Source organism: Choloepus didactylus, chromosome 4 (assembly GCF_015220235.1).
Source record: "Choloepus didactylus isolate mChoDid1 chromosome 4, mChoDid1.pri, whole genome shotgun sequence".
Taxonomy (NCBI): domain Eukaryota; kingdom Metazoa; phylum Chordata; class Mammalia; order Pilosa; family Megalonychidae; genus Choloepus; species Choloepus didactylus.
The window spans coordinates 106,262,471-106,285,750 of record NC_051310.1 but is presented as its reverse complement, the minus strand read 5'-3'; the positions used below and the strand labels follow the sequence as shown (position 1 = coordinate 106,285,750).

Genomic DNA, 23,280 nt, shown 5'->3' with positions numbered 1-23,280 from the left:
TGGCAAGGATATAGACAAACTGAAACTGTCATACAGCTGGTGGAAATTTAATATGGTATATATATATCGGAAAATACTTTGGCAGTTCCTTAAAAAGTTAAACCTAAGGGGTATATGGGAAAAAATGTACTCAGTGTAAACTGTGGACTATAGTTCAAAGTAATATTTAATATTCTTTCATCAACAGTAATAAGTGTACCACACCAATACTATGGGTTAATAATGGGGTGAGGGGATAAGGGGTATGGGAGGCATGGTGGCCCAGAGCCCAGGTCTCCTCCTAAATGGGAATGAAACCCCAAGCATGTAACAAAACTGCTTAACCAGGACAAAGGTCAGTAAAGTAAACAATCTCCCCAGAGGGAGAAGAATGTAACCACAGATGTAAAGCAGCACTGAGGGTATCTTAGTCTTAAAACATTAATCTTAGTAAAACATCAGATCTTAAGCCCCTTTAATGATTATACAAGAGACCCTGATGTCCTCATACTATATGGAATGTGTTTGTTCTAAAATCATATACATAGTGCCCCTTGTACTCCCTGCCCTTTTATGGGGCACTATACCACCGTATTGCCACCACTGGAGAATCTCTCCTATTTGTAAGTCCTAATAAATCTATGTCTATCTCTGAGCCTGGAATATTTTTCTATCTTGTGGCAGCACCAGCCCATACTTTGCATGAACTTGGTCTGGGCCTGAATAGGAGGATATGGGTTTTCTTTTTTATTTTTCTTTTCTTTCATTACTCCAGAAAAGAAATAAAAATGTTCTAAAATTGATCATAGGGATATATGTACAACTATGTGATGATACTGGGAGACAGTAATTGTATATATTTCAGGTGGTTTGTATGGTGTGTGAATATAACTCAATAAAATTGCATATTAAAAAAATAAGATCCATTCATTCCACTTCTAGGCATTTATCCAAAAGAAAAGAAAGTATACATGTGCACAAAGACTTGCTCATGAAACAACTCAAATGCCCATTAACTAAGGAATGAATAAACAAACTGTGGAATACTACTCAGAAATAAAAAGAACGTATTATTGACACACGCAAAACATGGATGAATGCCTAAATAATTACCCTTAGTGAAAAAAGCCAAACAAAAAAATACATACTATATGATTCCATTTATATAAAATTCTAGAAAATGCAAAACAATCTATAGTAACAGAAAGCACATCAGTAGCTGCTTGTAGATGGGTGGACTAAGACAGCCATTACACAAAGAGATACAGAAATTTGGAGGGATATGTTCACTATCCTGACTTTGCTGGTAGTTTCATGGGTTTATACATATGTCGTAACTTACCAAATTGTAAACTTTAAATATGTGCCGTTTACTGTACCTTAATTATCCCTTACAAAATCTATTTTTTAAAAAAACTAAGTAATGTGGCCTTTTCCTTTCAGGTCTAAAACAAAAATAGTATATTATCTTTCCTTTCTACATTTGTTAAGCATAACTTCCAAAACATTCTACAACTTAACATTTTTTCCCATATTCTATAGAGTACTTTCAAAAGTGAACCCTTAAGGGACTGGTGGTTTGATGGGTTGAGCCCTCTACCACAGGTTTTACCCTTGGGAAGACGGTTGCTGCAAAGGAGAGGCTAGGCCTCCCTATGGTTGTGCCTAAGAGCCTCCTCCCGAATGCCTCTTTGTTGCTCAGATGTGGCCCTCTCTCTGTGGCTAAGCCAACTTGAAAGGTGAAATCACTGCCCTCCCCCCTACGTGGGATCAGACACCCAGGGGAGTGAATCTCCCTGGCAACGTGGAATATGACTCCCGGGGAGGAATGTAGACCTGGCATCGTGGGACGGAGAACATCTTCTTGACCAAAAGGGGGATGTGAAAGGAAATGAAATAAGCTTCAGTGGCAGAGAGATTCCAAAAGGAACCGAGAGGTCACTCTGGTGGGCACTCTTATGCACACTTTAGACAACCCTTTTCAGGTTCTAAAGAATTGGGGTAGCTGGTGGTGGATACCTGAAACTATCAAACTACAACCCAGATCCCATGAATCTCGAAGACACTTGTATAAAAATGTAGCTTATGAGGGGTGACAATGGGATTGGGAAAGCCATAAGGACCACGCTCCACTTTGTCTAGTTTAGGGATGGATGAGTAGAAAAATAGGGGAAGGAAACAAACAGACAAAGGTACCCAGTGTTCTTTTTTACTTCAATTGCTCTTTTTCACTCTAATTATTATTCTTGTTATTTTTGTGTGTGTGCTAATGAAGGTGTCAGGGATTGATTTAGGTGATGAATGTACAACTATGTAATGGTACTGTAAACAATCGAAAGTACGATTTGTTTTGTATGACTGCGTGGTATGTGAATATATCTCAATAAAATGAAGATAAAAAAAAAAAAAAGTGAACCCTTAAGAGTTTCAATGCTAGGTACAGATGTTAAAGTTGCAGAGATACAAATACATTGGCAAGAATATTTTCCCCAACCACCTACATCCACAACCCAATTACAGTCCCTTTTACAGACAGGAGTCTTACCCTCTGCGTTCTCCCTTCACAGGGAGATATGACTCCAGTTATATCTTTCTTTGGTATCACTGTGACCACGAGACACCCACTTAAAAAAATTACCATTATCACACACCTTCTCCCTTCAATATTACACATTGACATTTCTGTTTTCCTATCTTCCATAATTCTGAGGTAAATATGTGCACTCAGCATGTCAATTAAACATAAACACTAGAATTTACAAAGGAGTTTCCTTTGGTAATGTTGTTTCTGTTTCTATTCAGTTTTATTTCATCTTCTCACATTTAAAAAAAATTAAGATATGTTTAAAAGTAAGGAAAGTATTTCTGTATGCTTACCTCAAGTACTGGTCCAGCTCCAAGAATAATCTGTTCTACTCCACTGGCAAATCCTTTCTGACTTAGAGCAGTAAGGTGGTGAATAAGGAAGTTTGTGCTTTGAGTCTTCCCAGAACCACTCTCTCCAGAAATCACAATGCACTGATTCTTTTTGTGCTGAAGCATGGCATGATAAGCTACATCTGCCACAGCATAAATATGTGGCTCAAGTTTTCCCAACTGGTGGTTATCATACATTTTGACATACTTAGGGTTATAAATAGGAAGAAACTTGAATGGGTTAATAACTATCAGAATACTGCCAACATAGGTATAAATTTTTTCATGTTTAAAGCGATTTCGCAAGTTTTCTAAGAGAGTTTTCTCATTCAAATCAGGTAAGCTACATAAATCATCAAAGTCTTTCTGTTGTGGCTGTGGAAGAAAACCCCGTTCCATCATCCTGCGACGTTCTTCTGTCACTCGTAGCCATGACTGAAGACTACCATAATGTATTGATCCATCAAGATTTTTTTCTCTCAGAAGAAAGCGGTAGTCCTCTCCACTCAAACGATTTTCCAGAGCCAGTCGGGGCCACAACATCATTCGCTGAACTGGACAGTCTGTTGGATTGAGTATCCATTCTTCTCCACCAAATTCCTTCACTTCTGCTAGAACATAACATTTTGTTTTGTCAAGATGAAGTCTATTTATAAGAGTGTCAATTACCTCAGCAGCTGTGGAGTTTTTTCTGGCAGGAATTGGACAGTAGATTGTCCCTTCTGAAATTGCCCCAGGATATATGTGTAATGTGTGTTCATTTTCCTCAAAACGTCGTCTTCCTCCATCATTTATATTCATATTGGATCTTGTCCCATCAGCATGGATAATATGTGTTCAAAATTGTGCAAAACATTTTCTTGGCAAAAAAACTGAAACATAAAACATGAAATACTTATTACTTTCTGATGCTCAAGAAAAAAAGGTTTAACAATCATGATGATTAAATCTTTTAAAACAAGAAATCCAAACTTTTCTATAGCTACAGTCTTTGAAAACAATCTCACTGAGACCACATAGTATTACATTTGATTGTCGAAATCTGGGTGCTAAAATAACAATATTGTTCCAATGTTTAATTATATCAATAATTCAGAGTTCATAGAGTACAAGATAAATAATTTTGTACCCTGCCATCTCAAATGTTTCCAACATACCTGGGACTAGAACCAAGTCCTTTCCTTATAGTTGGAAACCCTCACTAAAGACTGGTTTAAGATGGACAGAATAAGCACACAAATCTAATTATCATGCAGCCAAAATATCTTAAGAATAAAGCAAAAACAAGAAAGAATACCATCAATGAAGAAAAACTTTGTGAAATTTATTAAAAACAGTAAGATGAGATGAGAGAAACAGAGAAATTAAACTAGATCAACTTAGATAAACCAGAAGAACACATGAAAAAGAGACCTGTTACAGAGATGGACATAGTTCCAGGAATTCCAGGTTCTGACTCTCCTCTGGGGTGGGGAGGTGAAGAGGGTCTGGCGGGGATAATAAAAAAATCTTGTCCCTGGCTTCCTGAACAAAACTGGCAAAATTATACAGCGAGGCTGACTTGTACCACTACGAATTTTACTCAACCTCATGTTGTCTCTCACTGCTACTGATCTAGTGTTTTAATCTATCCTCATCCATCCCTTAAAGGTATTCTGCATACCCTTCCAATCTTTTCAAACCCACCACTAGAAAAATGATTTCAATGTTTAGGCCTCACTGAGAAAATAGTGATTTCCCATAAATGACTTTTCCAATTCTATTATTCATCTCTATTATTGCATTTCTGTCTACAGAGAAAATATGTCCCATATCCTTTCAAGGGCTAATAAAACCTGATTTCTAACATCTCCATTAGTAACTTGCCTCACCAAAAAAATCACTCTCGTATGCTATTAATCTTTCACTTTTTACTTATTTCATTAACATATTAAAAAATGCTGTGCTATTAAAAAAAAAACCTTTAATTACTTCTCTCTCATACTACCACCCATTTGTTAAAATCCTTTTAACCAAGGAACTTTGTTTTTACCTTTTTCTTAGATGATCTTTCAAACACAGATATAATTATAGAATATACAAAAGGCAAGCATAACTACCTCCCAGAGTGAACAAGTTTTATAATCACTGTATTTGCCTCAGGATATTTGTAATACAGTGATTTTATAAGAAAATTAAATGTTTTCTCATAAATATTTTATAAGAAAATAAAATGTTAGAAAGTTAAAGCTCCTTCCTTTGCTCTGAATAAATAACCACTGTCATGAGGGTGATATTATTACCATGTTGTTTTCATAATTTTACTACATGTATGGCTAATTACAAGTTAGATACAGTACTTTTTTTTTAAAGCTTTAAACAATATATCACACTATACTTAATAGTATGTGTCTCACTTTACTTAATATTGTCTTCTCTATCTAGAAATGTTCATACATGTAAAGTTCATCAATTGCAGAATAATACCCCATTTATGATTATACAATTTATTAACCCACTTGCCCTCCAGTGAACATTTAGCTTGTTTCCAATATTACATATTAAAACAATACTGCAATTCTTATATGTTTCCTTATGTATCTTTGCTAAAATTTCTCTGGGATTTATACTTTGGTGTGGGGTTGCTAGGTTTTAGCTTCAAAGTTATCAAATATTAACAAAAACCTTTACAAAGTGGTGCTACCAATTCACTATTTTTGTAACCAGTGTATGATAGTTCACTTTTCTCAGGCTCCTTACCAAAAATTAGTATTGTTAGACTTCAGTTTCTGCCAATCTAAGAAATGTGGAAAGGTATCTCATTACTTTACTTTGAGTTCCTCTGATAACTAGTCAGGCTGGGCAACTCTTATCCTCTCATATGACATTTGGACAAGGTTGCATATTCATTAACTTTTCCCTTTTTTTGTGAGTTGAATTTTCCTTCTTGATTTAATCATTTTTTCAAACATCCTGGATATTAATCAGTTTTCAATCAAAATGTGTGCCAAATATTGACTACCAATCAGTGGCTTATTTTTCTATTTTGTTTATACTACCTGTGCCAGTTTGAATTTATTATGTCCCCCCAAACACCATTATCTTTGTTGTAATCTTGTGTGGGCAGACCTATCAGTGTTAATTAGATTGCAATTCTTTGAGTGTTTCCATGGAGATGTGCCTCACCCAACTGTGGGTGATGATTATGATTGGATAATTTCCATGGAAGTGTGGGTCAACCCATTGGGTTGGTCTGAATTAAATTACTGGAGCACTATATAAGATCAGAAAGAAGGAGCGAGCTTGCTACAGCCAAGAGGGACACTTTGAAGAAAGCACAGGAGCTGCAGGTGAGAGACAGTTTGAAGACGGCCTTTGAAATCAGACCCTTGCTCCAGAGAAGCTAAGAGAGGACAAATACCCCAAGTGCAACTAAGAGTGACATTTTTGAGGAACTGCAGCCTAGAGAGGAACATCCTGGGAGAAAGCCATTTTGAGACTAGAACTTTGGAGCAGATGCCAGCCATGTGCCTTCCCAGCTAACAGAGGTTTTCCGGACACCACTGGCCATCCTCCAGTGAAGGTGCCTGATTGCTGATATGTTACCTTGGACACATTATGGCCTTAAGACTGTAATTGTGTAACCAAATAAACCCCCTTTTATAAAAGCCAATCCATCTCTGGTGTTTTGCATTCTGGCAGCATTAGCAAACTAAAACACTACCTTTTGTTGTTAAGAGAAGTTTTTATTTTTAATAAAGACAAATTTATCAATTCTTTAGAGTTTATACTTTGTTTCTTTTTTAACAAAAAGAGTAACAACAACTGCCGTTAATGTTTACTGAGTACTTATTTGTATTAATCATTTTTCTAAGCACTTCACGCAGATTATTTCATTCAATCCTCACAACTCCTCCAATGACGATTGTTTTATCCATCACCTTCCTCATTTCACAATGAGGAAACAAACATAACTTACCCAAACTCATAACCAGAAAGTGATAAAACTGAAATTTGAAGCAGGCAGTCTGGCTCTAAAGCCCACACACTATTATTTCCTGGTACACTTTTTAAAACTCCTACCTTATCCTGAGGACCTAAAGTATTACCCTATATTTTCTTCTAAAAGGCGTAAGATTTCCTTTTCTCATGAAAATCTTTAATCCACATAGAATTTATTTTCATGTATGCTGTGAGAGAGGGTTCAATTTTTTTACTCCAATTCAGATTAGCAATTAACTAACATCACTTTGAACAGCTCATTGTTTCCCCACTGATTTTAGAAATACCACATTTGTCAGACAACAAACTTCCATATACATACATATCAATCTGCTCTGGGTTCTGTATTCTGTTGCACTAGTCTACTGATCCATCCCTGAGTTCAATTTAATCACTGTATGTCTACAATAAGTTTTGATATCCAAAGGGGAAGTCAACTGGACCTGTTACTTGTTTAACTTTGGCTAAATACCCTAGATTATGAATTTTAAGATCAGTGTGTCAACTAACATTAAAAAATCTTTCAGCATTTTGATTGACATTGCATTGATCTCACAGATTAATTTTAGAAGAAACTGACATCTTAATTTTCCCATTCACTGTCACCACATATTTTTTTAATTTCAGTAATTACATATTTCATTTCTACCATTCCTGTCATTTTCCTTCCCTTATCTCTTTGAAAACCCTAAACATGCAATTTAGTATTTTCCAGATTAATATTTTAATGTCATACAGAATGAACTGCTCCTCTGATTGGTGATCTACTATGCATTTTTCTTAGCATTTTATTGCTTCATTTGTTTGAGGATTTTGCTTTACAAGTGCATATTTTTATTGAAGACCTCTTTGGTTTTCATATAAACATTTACTTAGAATACACTATTTACTACTTTTTTAACACAAACACCATCATATAGTCATATCTTGAAAAAGCAATAATTTTTAATATTAAATAGTCAGTGCTGAAATTTCCCCAGTTATCTAATCAGTATTTTTCTTGTAGTTGTTTTATTCAAGTCAGGATATTCTGCCCACAACAAGGACATGTCCTGAACTAGTAGGTTCCTAGCTATAAAGTTACGCTTGTGTTCTCCTGAATCCCTAGGTATATGAAGACTTCATAAGCAGTGGCCTCTGGCAGCACTCAGCAGCAAGCTACTGCATGCAGACATGCAGGATGTGCACTGCACCTACTCCACAAAGCACAATGCATAACAACAATTGATTCCTAAAGTTGTACAATATGGCAGCCTTAGAACTAAACTCAGAAACATCTTTTTCAAGAGAGGAGCTCTATCCCTGCCCATGGTTTCCAAAACTGAGCCCAATTCCAATAAACCCCCCCTACTACCTCAAAAGAAACCAAAACCCCTGCTCCTGTTGCCTGTAGATTCCCAGCCATAACCCCAGCTACTGCTTTATTTTCTATTCCCCTTCTGAGCCATAAATATGGTTTTCTTTTTTGTTGAGTCCCATTTATGTCAAAGTGGCTTTCAATTATTGTTATTTATCATTCATTGTTCTATGTTTGTGCCTCAAGGTAACAACAACTCACAAAATCCATCTGGACAGCAAGCCAGTCCTTGCTCAACTGCTTGAAAAATATGTATGTGTTAAGACCCAAGCACTCAACAGAATCATCTGGGAAACATTTTAAAAATCTACATTTCCAGGCCCAACAGTGGTTCTGAAATAAGGTAATCCAGTAGTTCTGTTACTGCTGGTCCAGAGAAGAATATTTGGAAATCACTGGTCCATATTCCCACTCTCCACTCCTTTACCACTCTCCCCACATAGCAAGATTCAGACAATGCACTTTGAAGGCCACCAGATGGCCCTGCTATGATCAAGATGTCAGAGTAAGAAGCTCAGGACTCCATCCCCACAGACAAGCTTTGAACAAACTCCAAGAACTAGCAGAAAAATATTTCTCAAAGCTCTAGAAAACAGTTAAAGGGTTGCAGCAACAGGGCAAACACTAAATTGAGAAAACGGCACTTAATGCTGTAAGATCTCCAGTTTCCCTAGCTGGCTCTCCCCCAACCCCTCAACAACTCAGGTCAGAGCTGACACACACTCACAATGCAGATCCCTGGTCCCCATGCAGGAGGGAACAGAGTAGGCTTCATGTATGTACTGGGAACATGTATATCTGGCCCAATTTGTCTGGTGGTCCCCTGAGGGACTTGCTATGCCAGGACTTGCCCTGGGTATAGAAGGTAGCTCCCCAAGCTCTCCTATAGATCACTCAGAGAGAGGAGTTACGTGGCTACTTGTGGCAAGGAATTGCTGGCTGTAGGATATACAATGTAGTGAGTGCCAAGGCCAAGAAGACACTGTTTCCTAGGGGAGAGAGGACATTCATATTCATGTAAACTGGGGAATTCCAAGGTCCACATGTGCAAAAAGGATCATGGTAGGAGCCACATATTTTGGCCTCAAGATGTTCTCTAAACTCACTGTATGGATAAGCCCTGTAGGCGAGGACTCCCATCAGTCGATCTGCAAAGACAAGAAAAAGTGTTTCCTTTTATCTTTGCTTTATTTTTTTGTTAGATTCTGTTATTTAAGGAAAGCTTTGTCATAACATTAGCTGGATACAAGTTTAAGGAACAAACACCTCACAATCTAAATCCAAGCGATAGCACATTAAAAAAACAAAATATTTCAACAAAAAATAACACAACATACAAAGAACAGGAAGTGACAAGCCAGGCAAAAGAAAAGATTAAAGCATTAGAAAACATCAATGAGGAGAATCAGATCTAGGACAACCAGACAAAGATTTTAAAAATGGTCCTGCCCTGAAGCATTAATAGGGGAAATAATGACTGAAAATTTCCCATCTCTTATGAAAGACATAAAATTACAGATCCAAGAAACGCAGCATACCCCAAACAGAATAGATCTGAATAGACCTAGGCCAAGACACTTAATAATCAGATTATCAAACATCAAAGACAAAGAGAGAATCCTGAAACCAGCAAGAGAAAAGCAATCCATCACACACAAGCAAAGCTTAATAAGACTGCAGATTTCTCAGTAGAAACCATGGAGTCAAGAAGGAAGTGGTGTGATATATTTCAAGAGACTGAAAGAGAAAAACTGCCAACCAAGAATCCTATATCTGGCAAGACTGTCCTTCAAATATGAGGGAGAGTTTAAAATGTTCTCTGACAAACAGACAATGAGAAAGTTTGTGAATAAGATACCTGCTCTACCAGAAATACTAAAGACAGCTCTACAGACAGATAGGAAAAGACAGGAGTAAGAGGTTTGGAACACAATTTTGGGTGATGGTAGCACAACAATGTAAGTACACTGAACAAAGATGACTGTGAGTATGGTTGAAAGAGGAAGGTCAGGGGCAGGTGGGACACCAGGAGGAAAGAAGGAAAATAAAAACTGGGACTGTATAACTCAGTGAAACCTAGAATGCTCAACAACTGCGATAAAATGTATAAATATGTTTTTACATGAGGGAGAACAAATGAATGTCAACCTTGGAAGGTGTTAAAAATGGGATCATATTGGGGAAAAAGAAATACAATCAACGCAAATTAGAGAGTATAGTTGGCGGAAACATTGTATTATGCTTCCTTTGATGTGGCAGGGGCAATGTACCAAAGCAGGAAGCCTGTGAGAGGGGGATTTAAGGGAGGGGTGTGGGAATCTTGGCATTGGAAATGTTGTCTGACTCTTTTATTAAACTTTATTTTAATTGTATCTTTCCTTTTGTTGGTTTTTAGCTGTCATCTTTTTTTTTTTCTATTTCTTTTTCTTTTGTCTCTCCACCTTCCTTGACTCTTTCTTTCTTTGTGGAAAAAATGGAAATGACCTTATATAGATAGTGCTGATGGTGGTGAATGCATAAATATGTGCTTATTCAGGGAACCATCAATTGTTTACTTAGGACAGAATATATCGTGTATGAACAAAACCGTCTTAAAAAAAAACAGGTTGATGAAGAAACATTGAGGGCATAATATTGAATGAAATAAGTCAGACACAAAAGGGAAAATATTGTATGGTCTCACTGATATGAAATAATTATAATATGTAAACTCAAAGACATGAAATATAGGTTACCAGGATATAGAATGAGGCTAAAGAATGGGAAGCGGCTGCTTATTATGAGCAGAATGTTCAACTAGGTTGAACTTAAGCATTTAGAAATGGACAGAGGTGACCATAGCACATTATTGTGAGAATAACTAACAGTGCTGAATGATGTGTGAATGTGGTGGAAACGGGAAGCTTAGAGTCACGTATGTCACCAGAAGGAAAGTTGGAAGTTAAACTATGGGAACGTATAAAACAGTGAATCTTGTGGTGGACAGTGCCCATGAATAACTGTACAAATATTAGAAATCTCTTTCATGAACTAGAACAAATGTATGGCATTATAACTAGAAGTTAATAACAGAGAGGAATGCAGGGAAAAAATATACCTATTGCAAACTATGTACTACAGTTAGTAGTATTTTAACATTCTTTCATCAATAGTAACAAATGTACTATATCAATACTAAGAGTCTATAATAACAGTGGTGGGGGTGGTTTGGAGTATGAGAGGATTTGAGTTTTCTTTTTTATTTTTATTTCTTTTCCGGAGTAATGAAAATGTCCTAAAAATTGAAAAAAAAATAATTGTGGGGATGAATGCACAACTATATAATGGAACTGTGAACAACTGATTGTACACTTTGGATGACTGCATAGTATGTGAACAATCTCAATAAAACTGAATTCGAAAAAAAAATTGGTACTGCCCTGCCCCTGTTGCCATGCTGGCTTCTGGAGTGAGCCCGGGAGTCCAGTGAGACTGATACCCCCATGGAGCTACTCAGCTCAGTCATTCAATGCATGCATAACCCCTGTAAAAAGTGCACTTTGCCAGATCTTCACGTGGGGCTGGCCAGCCTGGCTTCCCACTTGGGTCTGACCTCAGCCTCCTGCCTCTTCTCTCCCAGCTGCTGGGACTTCCTCAATCTGACTCGACTCTCACTGTTGCCTGTGCACCAGAGCTGGCCAATGTCTCAATGAACTTTTCAGTCTCAGTACTCCAAAGTATGAATTATAAAAGATAGATAATTTTAAAAAAAGCTCTAAATATGCTCAAGGAGCTAAAGGAAAAAACATGAACAAAGAACTAAAAAATCAGAAAATGACAAATGAACACAAAAAGAATTCGATAGACATGTGGACATTATAAAAAGGAACCAAATACAATTAAAGACCATAACAGCAGAAGGAATCAGTAAGCTTGCAGATAAGACAACTGAAATCTCCAGATTCAAGAAAGAATGAAGAACAGTGAACAGACCCCAAAGAACCAGCAGAATACATTAAGTGTATACGAATATACACAATGTGGGAGTCTCAGAAGGAGAAAAAAGAGAGAAAGGGGCAGACAGGATATTCAAAGAGGTAATGGCTGCAAACTTTCCAAAGTTAACACAAGACATGAATATACACATCCAAAACACTCAACAAACTCCAGACAGGAAAAACACAAATAGTTCCATGCTGGAGCATGTTATAATCAAACTGTCCAATGCCAAAGATAAAGAGAGAATTCTGAAAGCCACAAGAGAGAAGCAAAATGTCATGTACAAAAGAGCCTCAATAGATTAAGTGTCAATCTCTTATTGGAAACCATAGAACCAAGAAGGCAGTAGGAAGACATATTTAAAGTGCTGAAAGCAAAAACTTGCAAACCAAGAAATCTATATCCAGCAAAACTTTCTTTGAAAAGTGAGACACTACGAGAGCTAATAAAGAAATTCAGCAAAGTGGTGGGATACAAGCTCAACATGCAAAAATCAAGAGTGTTTGTATACACTAATAACGAACAATCTTAGGAGGAAATAAAGAAAAAAGTTCCATTACAGTAGCAACTAAAAGAATCAAATACTTAGGAATAAACTTAACCAAGGATGTAAAAGACCTATATTCAGAAAACTACAAAGCACTGCTAAAAGAAATCAAAGACACCCTAAATAGACGGAAGGACATGCTCTGTTCATAATTGGAACACTAATAACGTAAAGATGTCAATTCTACCCAAATTTACTTACAGATTCACCAGGATCTCAATCAAAATTCCAACTGCCTACTTCGCAGAAACAGTAAAGCCAATTATCAAATTTATTTGGAAGAGTAAGGGACTCAAAATAGGCTAAAATATCTTGAGAAAGATCATGAAAATGGAGAACTCACACTTTCTGACTTTAAAGCATATTACAAGAGGAGGGGCAAGATGGCGGAGCGGAGAGGTATGGGTTTTAGTTACTCCTCCAGGACAGCAGGTAGGAAGCCAGGAACTGCATGGACCAGACACCGCAGAGCAACCTGACTTTGGGCATACTTCATACAACATTCACGAATGCGTGAAACAGCTGAGATCAGCGAAATCTGTAAGTTCTCATGGCCAGGGGACCCGTGCCCCTTCCTGCCAAGCACAGTCTTGTGGCAGGAGGGGCTGTCGGTGCTTGGAACCAGGAGGGAGAACTACAGTTGCAGCTCTCATTGAAAACTCAAGACTGCTGAGCAAAAATTCCAAACATAGATAGACTGAGATCAGACACAGGAGAATCTGGGAGCAGTCAGCCTGGCGGAGAGGAGACAGGGCTAGCAAAAACAGCAAAAAAAAAAAAAAACCCAAAAAATAAAAACAGACTTTTTGGAATTTGGATAATATGCAAAACGGGAGGGCTCAAACAGAATCAGGTGCATATGCAAATCCAGAGGGCGAAGCCCCTTGTCTGAAGAAACAGTTTCTCTGCTTTCTTAATTGCTTCTTAATGTCCCTAAACTCTTTGTCTCTCAGCATGTCAATAGCCCATTAGATCTGCAAGTAGGGGCCTTCTCTTTCCTTCTTTTTTTTTTTTAATCTTTTTCTCTTTTTCTAAAACAATTACTCTAAGAAGCCCATTACAGAAAGCCTCAAAGACTTCCAATTTGGGCCCAGGAAAGAGCAGAGCTAAGATAGCTCTAAAAGACAACGCAATAAGTCTAGTGGCTAAGAAAATTCTCTAAATGCCATAACTTCCCAAGAAAAGGGGGGCATCCTCTTACAGCCATCTTCCCAGCGGGCTGGGAATGCTCCTGCCTGGTGCCAGGACCACAACCCAGAGCTGCACCAAACAACCCAGTGTGATAGGAAGTGTTTCCAGCAACATGCACACACATCACAGTTATCTGGCATGGACAATAGTCTTTCACGCACCTGCAGCTAATTGTCCCGAAGCTGGGAAGGCAGAGCTGTGTGAAAAGGGGGAAATTAACACGTCCCATTCAGCCATCCTTTCAACAGGCTGGGAACGCCCCTACATGGCTTTCGGCCCATAACTTCCCTTGGGGAACGGTGCTCACCTGTGACGCAGCACAGTCTTCCCTCAGCAGAGGCCCTAGAAGGGCACGCCTTGGAAGAAAGACCCACTCTCAAGTCCCAGGGACCATATGCCAATAACAAGGACTTGTGGGTAAGCGGCAAAGACAAACTGTGGCGAGGCTGAACTGAAGGACTAGACTATTGCATCAGCTATAAATCTCCAGAACACGTAGGAGATTTGATTATTAAAGCCGTCCTCCCTCGCTAACCGCTCAGACACACGCCCCACATTCAGGGTGGGCAGCACCAGCTACATGCGCAAACTTGGTGCACCAATTGGACCCCCACAAGACTCAGACCCCATTCACCACAAAGACATAGTTGGAGAGAACTGACTTGAAGGGAATAGGTGGCTCGCAGAAGCCACTGGCTGGTTAGTTAGAGAAAGTGTACTACACCAAGCTGTAGATCTGAAAAATTAGAGATAAGTGTTTGAATCAGCCTACATATCCTAAAACAATTCTATCAAGTTAAGCAAATGCCAAGAGGCCAAAAACAACAGAAAATTTTAAAGCATATGAAAAAACCAGACAATATGGATAACCCAAACCCAAACACCCAAATCAAAAGATCAGATGAGACACAGTACTTGCAGCAATTAATCAAAGAACTAAAGATAAACAATGAGAGCATGGCACAGGATATAAAGGACATGAAGAAGACCCTAGAAGAGCATAAAGAAGAAATTGCAAGAGTAAATAAAAAATAGACGATCTTATGGAAATAAAAGAAACTGCTGACCAAATTAAAAAGATTCTGGATACTCATAGTACAAGACTACAGGAAGCTAAACTGTGAATCAGTGACCTCGAGGATGACAGAACCAAAAATGAGAGAACAAAAGAAAGAATGGGAAAAAAAATCAAAAAAATCAAAATGGACCTCAGGGATATGATAAAATAAAACATCCAAATATAAGAGTCATTGGTGTTCCAAAAGAGGAAGAGAAGGGTAAACGTCTAGGAAGAGTATTCAGAGAAATTGTTGGGGAAAACTTTCCAAACCTTCTAAACAACATAAATACACAAAGCATAAATGCCCAGCGAACTCCAAATAGAATAAATCCAAATATACCCACTCCAAGACATATTCTGATCAGATTGTCAAATACTAAAGAAAAGGAGCAAGTTATGAAAGCAGCAAGAGAAAAACAATTCACCACATACAAAGGAAATAGCATAAGACTAAGTACCGACTACTCAGTGGCCATCATGGAGGCGAGAAGGCAGTGGCATGACATATTTAAAATTCTGAGAGAGAAAAATTGCCAAACAAGAATCCTTTATACAGCAAAGCTCTTCTTCAAATTTGAGGAGGAGCTTAAATTTTTCACAGACAAACAAACACTGAGAGAATTTGCTAACAGGAGACCTGTCCTAATTGAGATACTAAAGACAGCCTTACCGACAGAGAAACAAAGAAAGGACAGAGAGATATGGAGAAAGGTTCAGTACTACAGAGATCCAATATTGGTTCATTAAAGGACATTATGAGAAAGAGAGAAAATATATATCTGACAAACATAAACCAAAGGATAGGATGGCTGATTCAAGAAATGCCTTCACAGTAATAACACTGAATGTAAATGGATTAAACTCCCCAATTAAAAGATATAGATTGGCAGAATTGATCAAAAAAATGAACCATCAATAATTTTGCATACAAGAGACTCAGACACAAGGACACAAAGAAAATGAAAGTGAAAGGATGGAAAAAAATTTTCATGCAAGCTACAGCCAAAAGAAAGCAGGAGTAGCAATATTAATCTCAGATAAAACATATTACAAAGTTACAGGAGTCAAAACAACATGTTCCTGGCATAGAGATAGATATACTGATCAATGGAATAGAATGGAGATTTCAGAAATATACCCTAACACCTAAGGTCAATTGATTTTTGACAAAGTTGCCAAATCTACTCAACTAGAACTGAAAAAGTCTCTTCAACAAATGGTGCTGGGAGAACGGGATATCAATAGCCAAAAAAATGAAAGAAGAACCCTATCTCACATCTTACAAAAAAATTAACTCAAAATGGATCAAAGAACTAGACGTAAGAGCCATAAAAGTCCTAGAAGAAAATGCAGGGAAGCATCTTCAAGATCTTGTGGTAGGCAGTGGTTTCTTAGACTTGACACCCAATGCACAAGCAAAAAAAGAAGAAACAGATACATGGGGCTTCCTAAAAATTAAAAATTTTTGTGCTTTAAAGGATTTTTGTCAAGAAAATGAAAAGGTAGCCTCCTCAACGGGAGAAAATATTTAGAAACCACATATCAATTAAGGGTTTAATATACAGAATATATAAATAAATTCTACAACTCAACAATAGACAACCAACCCAATTTAAAAATGGGGAAAAGATTTGAATGGACACTTTTCCAAGGAGGAAATACAAATGGCTAAAACACATATGAAAAGATGCTCAACATCATTAGCTACCAGAGAAATGCAAATCCAAACCATGAGATACCATTTCACACCTACTAGAACGGACACTATCAAAAAAACAGAAAACTACAAGTGTTGGAGAGGATGTGGAAAAACAGCAACATTAATTCACTGCTGGTAGACATGTAGAATCATGCAACTACTGTGGAAGACAGTTTGGCAGTTTCCTCAGTAAGCTAAGTATAGAACTGCCATATAATCTGGCAATAACGCTACTAGGTATATACTCAGAAGAACTGAAAGCAAACATATTTGCACACCAATGTTCACAATGGCATTATCCACAATTGCCAAAAGATGGAAGCAGCCCAAGTGTCCATCAACCAGCAAATGGATAAACAAAATTTGCTATATACATACAATGGAATATTATTCAGCTGTAACAAGGAATGAAGTCCTGATGCATCTGACAACATGGATGAACCTTGAATTCATTATGCTAAGGGAAATAAGCAGACACAAAAGGATAAATATGGTATGATTTAACTAATATGAGCTAATTATAAAAAGCAAACTCATTGAGAGAATCTAGAAATAGTATACTAGAAGATAGAATGAGGGTAGAGAATGGGGAGGTGATGCTTACTTTGTAAAGAATTCTAATTGGGTTGATTGTGAATGTTTGGAAATGGATAGAGCTGATGGTAGCACATGCACATTATTGTGAATGTAAGTAACAGTGTCGAATTATGTATGAACGTGGTTGAAAAGGGAAATTTAGGATCATGTACGTTACTAGAAGCAAAGCTTGAGGATAAAACATGGGGTTATATAACACAGTGAACTCTGTTGCAGACAATGATTGTGGTTAATTGTACAAATATAAATACCTTCTTTCAGAACTACAACAAATGTACATCACTATTACAAGGTATTAATCTAAGGGGGAATATGGGATAAAAATACACCTTATGCAAACTATGGACTATAGTTGCAGTAATACTGTAATACTCATTCATGAATTGATACAAGGGAACCACACCAAAGTTAAATGTCAACAATAGGAGTGTATAAGGAATGCAGGTTTTTATTTTTGGAATAATGAGACTGTTCTCAAATTGACTTGGTGATGAATGAGCAACTCTGTGATTATACTGAGAGTCACGGATTGTACACTTTGGATGGACTGTACGCAATGTGAATATATCTCAATAAAACTGCTAAAAAAATCATTTAAATTATATAGATAGACACACACACACACACACACATACACACACAAACAGAGGGAGTTCATCACCTCTAGACCAGTCCTCCAAAAGATCTTAAAGAAAGTTCTGCAGATTGAAAGGAATGGACAGTACACAACAGATCAAAGCTGCAAGAACAAATAAAGATTCCTTGTGAGGGTAACAACAGGAGTAAATATAAACACAACTATTATTCTATTTTTGACGTGTAATTCTACTTTATACTTCCTAAAGGATCTAAAAGGTAAATGCATAAAATATAATGAGAGATGGGAGGATCCAAGATGGCAGATTAGGAGAGACAGAGCAAAATACTTCTCCATGAAAAACACAAGACAAAAGACAGAAAATGCTCCAGAATACCAGTTCAAGGGTTGTACCAGCTGGACAAGGTCCGCTACATCCACAGTGCATGCGCACTTGGTGAAACCGAGAGTCTGCGTTCAGAATCGAATGAGTGAGGCTGTTGGGGAAACGACAGCTGTGCCGCGGCAGGGAGAAAACTAGGGTTGGCGTTTGGAGGAGGATTAGTTAAAAACCCCAAAAGCAGCTGCAAACCCAGCAGCAAGAGCCATGCAGTCGAGCACAGTGGGGAATGCCTTCCATGCCCCGGGCACCCGCCTCAGTATCTGGTGTGGACAATAGCATTTTGCACACCCAGATCTAATTGCCCCAGAGCCAGAAACAGCCCACTGCAGCAGATGGAGGTTTGTGCAAGTGGGAAGTTACCACCCCGTACAGCCATCTTTAAGCAGCCTAGGAGATGCCCATGCACAGCACCACAGCTGAGAGTTTCCCTCGGGGATTCTGCTTGTCTGTGACGTTATGCAGTCTTCCTCCATGGAGGCCCACTGAGTGCACGGCTTGGAGGAGGTGTCCGGCACAGAATTCCAAAGGGCCCTATACCAATCCCAGGGACTGGTGGGCCTGTGGCAGAGAGTGACTGTGGAGAATCTGAGCTGAAGGGTTAGACTCATGCAGCAGCAGCTTTAAGACTCCAGGAATGGCTGGGAGATCACATTCGTAAAGCCGCCTTCTCTGCCTAACTGCACAGGGCACACCCGTCACCCCAGGGCTCGCAGCCCCAACTGCACACAGAAATGTGGTGCACTGATTGGACCCCCACAAGGTTTGGACCCCCAATCGCTGCAAAGACGAAGCTGGGGAGAACTGGCCTGAGGGTAATAGGTGGCTCAGGGGCGCCATCTGCTGCTAAGTCAGGGAAAGTGCTCTCCATCAACCTGTAGCCTGACAAGTTATAGATAATTGTTCAAATGAGCCACAGAGGAGACACAGTACTTGGAGCAATTAATCAAAGAAGTAAACAGAAAAAGTAAGATCATGGCACAAGATATAAAGGACATGAAAAAGACCCTAGCAGAGCACAAAGAAGAATTTGCAAGAGTAAATAAAAAAATAGACGATCTTATGGAAATAAAAGAAACTAGATCAAATTAATAATATTCTGGATACACACAGTACTAGATTAGAGAAGCTGAGGAAAGAACAAGCAAACTGGAAGAGTGCAGGCTTGAAAGTGAAAGTACAAAAGACAGAATGGAGAAGAAAATCGAAAAATTCGAAATGGGTCTTGGGGATATGATGGACAACATGAAGCACACAAATATAAGAATCATTGGTGTTCCAATAGGGGAAGAGAAAGGCAAAGGTCTAGGAAGAGTATTCAAAGAAATTGTTGGGGATGAATTCCCAACCCTTCTAAACAACATAAATACGGAAATCACAGATGCCCAATGAACTCTAAACAGAATAAATCCAAATAAACCCACTCTGAGACATATTCTGATCAGATTGCCAAACGCTAAAGAGAAGGAGCAAGTTATGAAAGCAGCGAGAGAAGCAAATCACCAAATACAAGGGAAACAACATAAGACTAAGTAGTGACTACTCAGTGGCCACCATGGAGGCGAGAAGGCAGTGGCATGGCATATTTAAAATTCTGAAAGAGAACAACTGCCAACTAAGAATACTTTATCCAGCAAAGCTCTCCTTCAAATTTGAGGGAGAGCTTAAAATCTTCACAGACAAACAAATGCTGAGAGAATTTGCTAACAAGAGACCTGCCCTACAAGAGATACTACCAACAGAGAAACAAAGAGAGAGAGAAATGGAGAAGGGTTCAGAACTAAAGAGATTTAGTAAGGATACATTAAAGGAAATAAAGCGGGGGGGAAGGGAGGTATATCTGAACAAGCAAAAACCAAAGGATAGGATGGCTGATTCAAGAAATGCCTTCACAGTAATAACATTGAATTTCAATGGATTGAACTCCCCCATTAAAAGCTACAGATTGGCAGAATGGATTACACTGAATTTCAATGGATTAAACTCCCCAATTAAAAGCTATAGATTGGCAGAACGGATTAAAAAATATGAACCATGAATATGTTGCTTAGAAGAGACTCATCTTAGACCCAGAGACACAAAGAAATTGAAAGTGAAAGAATGGAAAAAATCTTCCATGCAAGCTACAGCCAAAAGAAAGCAGAAGTAGCAATATTAAATGCAGGGAGTATAAATGTAAGGATGTTATAAGACACAAAGGTCACTATACACTAATAAAAGGGACAATTCAACAAGAAGAAATAACAATCATAAATGTCTACGCACACAATCAAGGTGTCCCCAAGTACGTGAGACAAACATTGGCAAAACTGAAGGAAGCAATACATGTTTCCACAATAACTGTGGGAGACCAATACATCACTCTCTCCTATAGACAGATCAACAAGACAGAGGAGCAATAAGGAAATTAAAAACCTAAACAATCAGATAAATAAATTTGAATCAACAGACATATATAAAACACTACATTCCAAATCACCAGGATACACATTCTTCTCTAGTGCTCACAGAACTTTCTCCAGAAGAGATCATATGCTGGGCCATAAAACAAGCCTCAATAAATTTAAAGAGACTGAAATTATTCAAAGCACATTCTCTGATCACAATTGAATATAAGTAGAAGTCAATAACCATCAGAGACTTAGAGAATTCTCTAATAACAGATATCTGGAGGTCAAACACACACTCCTAAATAATCAGTGGGTTAAAGAAGAAATAGCAAGAGAAATTACTAAATATATAGAGACAAATGAAAATGAGAACACAACATATCAAAACTTACAGGATGCAGTGAAGGCGGTACTGACGAGGAAGTTTATAGCTCTAAATGCATACATTACAAAGGAAGAATGAGCTGAAAACAAAGAACTAATGGAACTGAAGAAGCTAGAAAATGAACAGCAAACTAACCCTAAGCCAAATAGAAAGAAAAGAAGTAACAAGGATTAAAGCAGAAATAAATAACATAGAGAACAAAAAAACAATAGAGAGAATAAATAAAACCAAAAGTTGGTTCTTTGAGAAGATCAACAAGATTGACAAGCCCCTAGCTAGACTGACAAAATCAAAAAGAGAGAAAACACAAATAAACAAAATAATAAATGAGAGAGGCAACATTACTGCGGATCCCAAAGAAATTTAAAAAAAAAATTATAAGAGGATACTATGAGCAACAGTATGCCAACAAACTAGATACTGTAGAGGAAATGGACAGTTTCTTGGAAACATATGAACAACCTAGACTGACCAGAGAAGAAACAGAAGACCTCAACAAACCAATCACAAGCAAAGAGATCCAATCAGTCATCAAAAACTTCTGACAATAAATGCCCAGGGCCAGATGGCTACACAGGCAAGACAAAGAAATAAAAGGCATCCAAATTGGAAAAGAAGAAGTAAAACTGTCACTATTTGCAGATAATATGATCTTATATCTGGAAAACCCTGAGAAATCAACGACACAGCTACTTCAGCTAATAAATAAATTTAGCAAAGTAGCAGGATACAAGATTAACGCATATGTCAGTAATGTTCCTATACACTAGAAATGAACTAACTGAAGAGACATTCAAAAAAAAGATTCCATTCGCAATAGCAACTAAAAAAGTCAAGTACCTAGGAATAAACTTAACCAAGGATGTAAAAGACCCATACATAGAAAACTACATAAATCTACTAAAAGAAATAGGAGGAGACCTAAAAAAGATGGAAAAATACTCTGTGTTCATGAATAGGAAGGCTAAATGTCATTAAGATGTCAATTCTACCCAATGTCATCTATAGATTCAATGCAATTCCTATCAAAATTCCAACAACCTACTTTGCAGACTTGGAAAAGCTAGTCATCAAATTTATTTGGAAGGTTAAGGGGCCTCGAATTGCTAAAAAACATTCTGAAAAATGAAAAATGAAGTGGGAGGACTTACACTCCCAGACTTTGAAGCTTACTATAAAACCACAGTAGTCAAAACAGCATGGTATTGGCACAAAGAGACATATTCATCAATGAAATCGAATTGAGAATTCGGAGATAGACCCCCAGATCTATGGTCAACTGATCTTTGATAAGGCCCCCAAAGTCACTGAAGCGAGACATAACAGTCTATTCAATAAATGGGGCTGGGACAACTGGATATTCATATCAAAAGAATGAAAGAGGACCCCTACCACACACACTACACAAAAATTAACTCAAAATGGATTAAAGACCTCAATATAAGAGACAGTACCATAAAACTCCTAGAAGATAATGTAGGGAAACATCTTCAAGACCTTGTATTAGGAGTTCACTTCTTAGACCTTACACCCAAAGCACAAGCAACAAAAGAAAAAACAGATAAATTGGGATTCCTCAAAATTAAAAGCTTCTGTACCTCAAAGGAATTTGTCAAAAAGGTGAAGAGGCAGCCAACTCAATGGGAAAAAATATTTGGAAACCATGTATCTAATAAAAGACTGATATCTTAGGTATATAAAGAAATCTTACAACTCAATGAACTAGTACAGACAGCCCAATTATAAAATGGGCAAAAATACGAAAAGACATTTCTCTGAACAGGAAATATAACTGGCTAAAAAAACACATGAAAAAATGTTCATCTTCAGTAGCTATTAGGGAGATACAAATTAAGACCACAATGAGATATCACCTCACACCACTTAGATTGACTGCCATTAAACAAACAGGAAACTACAAATGCTGGAGAGGATGTGGAGAATTGGAACTCTTATTCATTGTTAGTGGGACTGTATAATGGTACAGTCACTCTGCAAGACAGTCTGGCGGTTCCTTAGAAAACTAGATATAGAAATACACTTCAATCCATAAATTTCACTTCTCGGTACATATCTGCAAGATCTGAAAGCAGGGACAGGAATAGACATTTGCACACTGATGTTCACAGCAGCATTATTCACAATTGCCAAGAGATGTAAACAATCCAAACATCCTTCAACAGATGAGTGGATTAACGAAATGTGGTATATTACACACGAGGG

The 23,280-nt window shown here is 37.8% G+C and overlaps 1 protein-coding gene across 1 annotated transcript in view; it reads right to left on the bottom strand.

Moving 5' to 3' along the window:
- MYO9A (myosin IXA) overlaps positions 1-23,280 on the bottom strand; it is a 434,300-nt gene that overhangs the window by 355,696 nt on the left and 55,324 nt on the right. The window contains 1 exon segment of the mRNA XM_037833522.1: positions 2,857-3,767. Within this exon segment, the coding sequence (XP_037689450.1) occupies positions 2,857-3,696 (840 nt within the window). The 5' untranslated portion in view covers positions 3,697-3,767.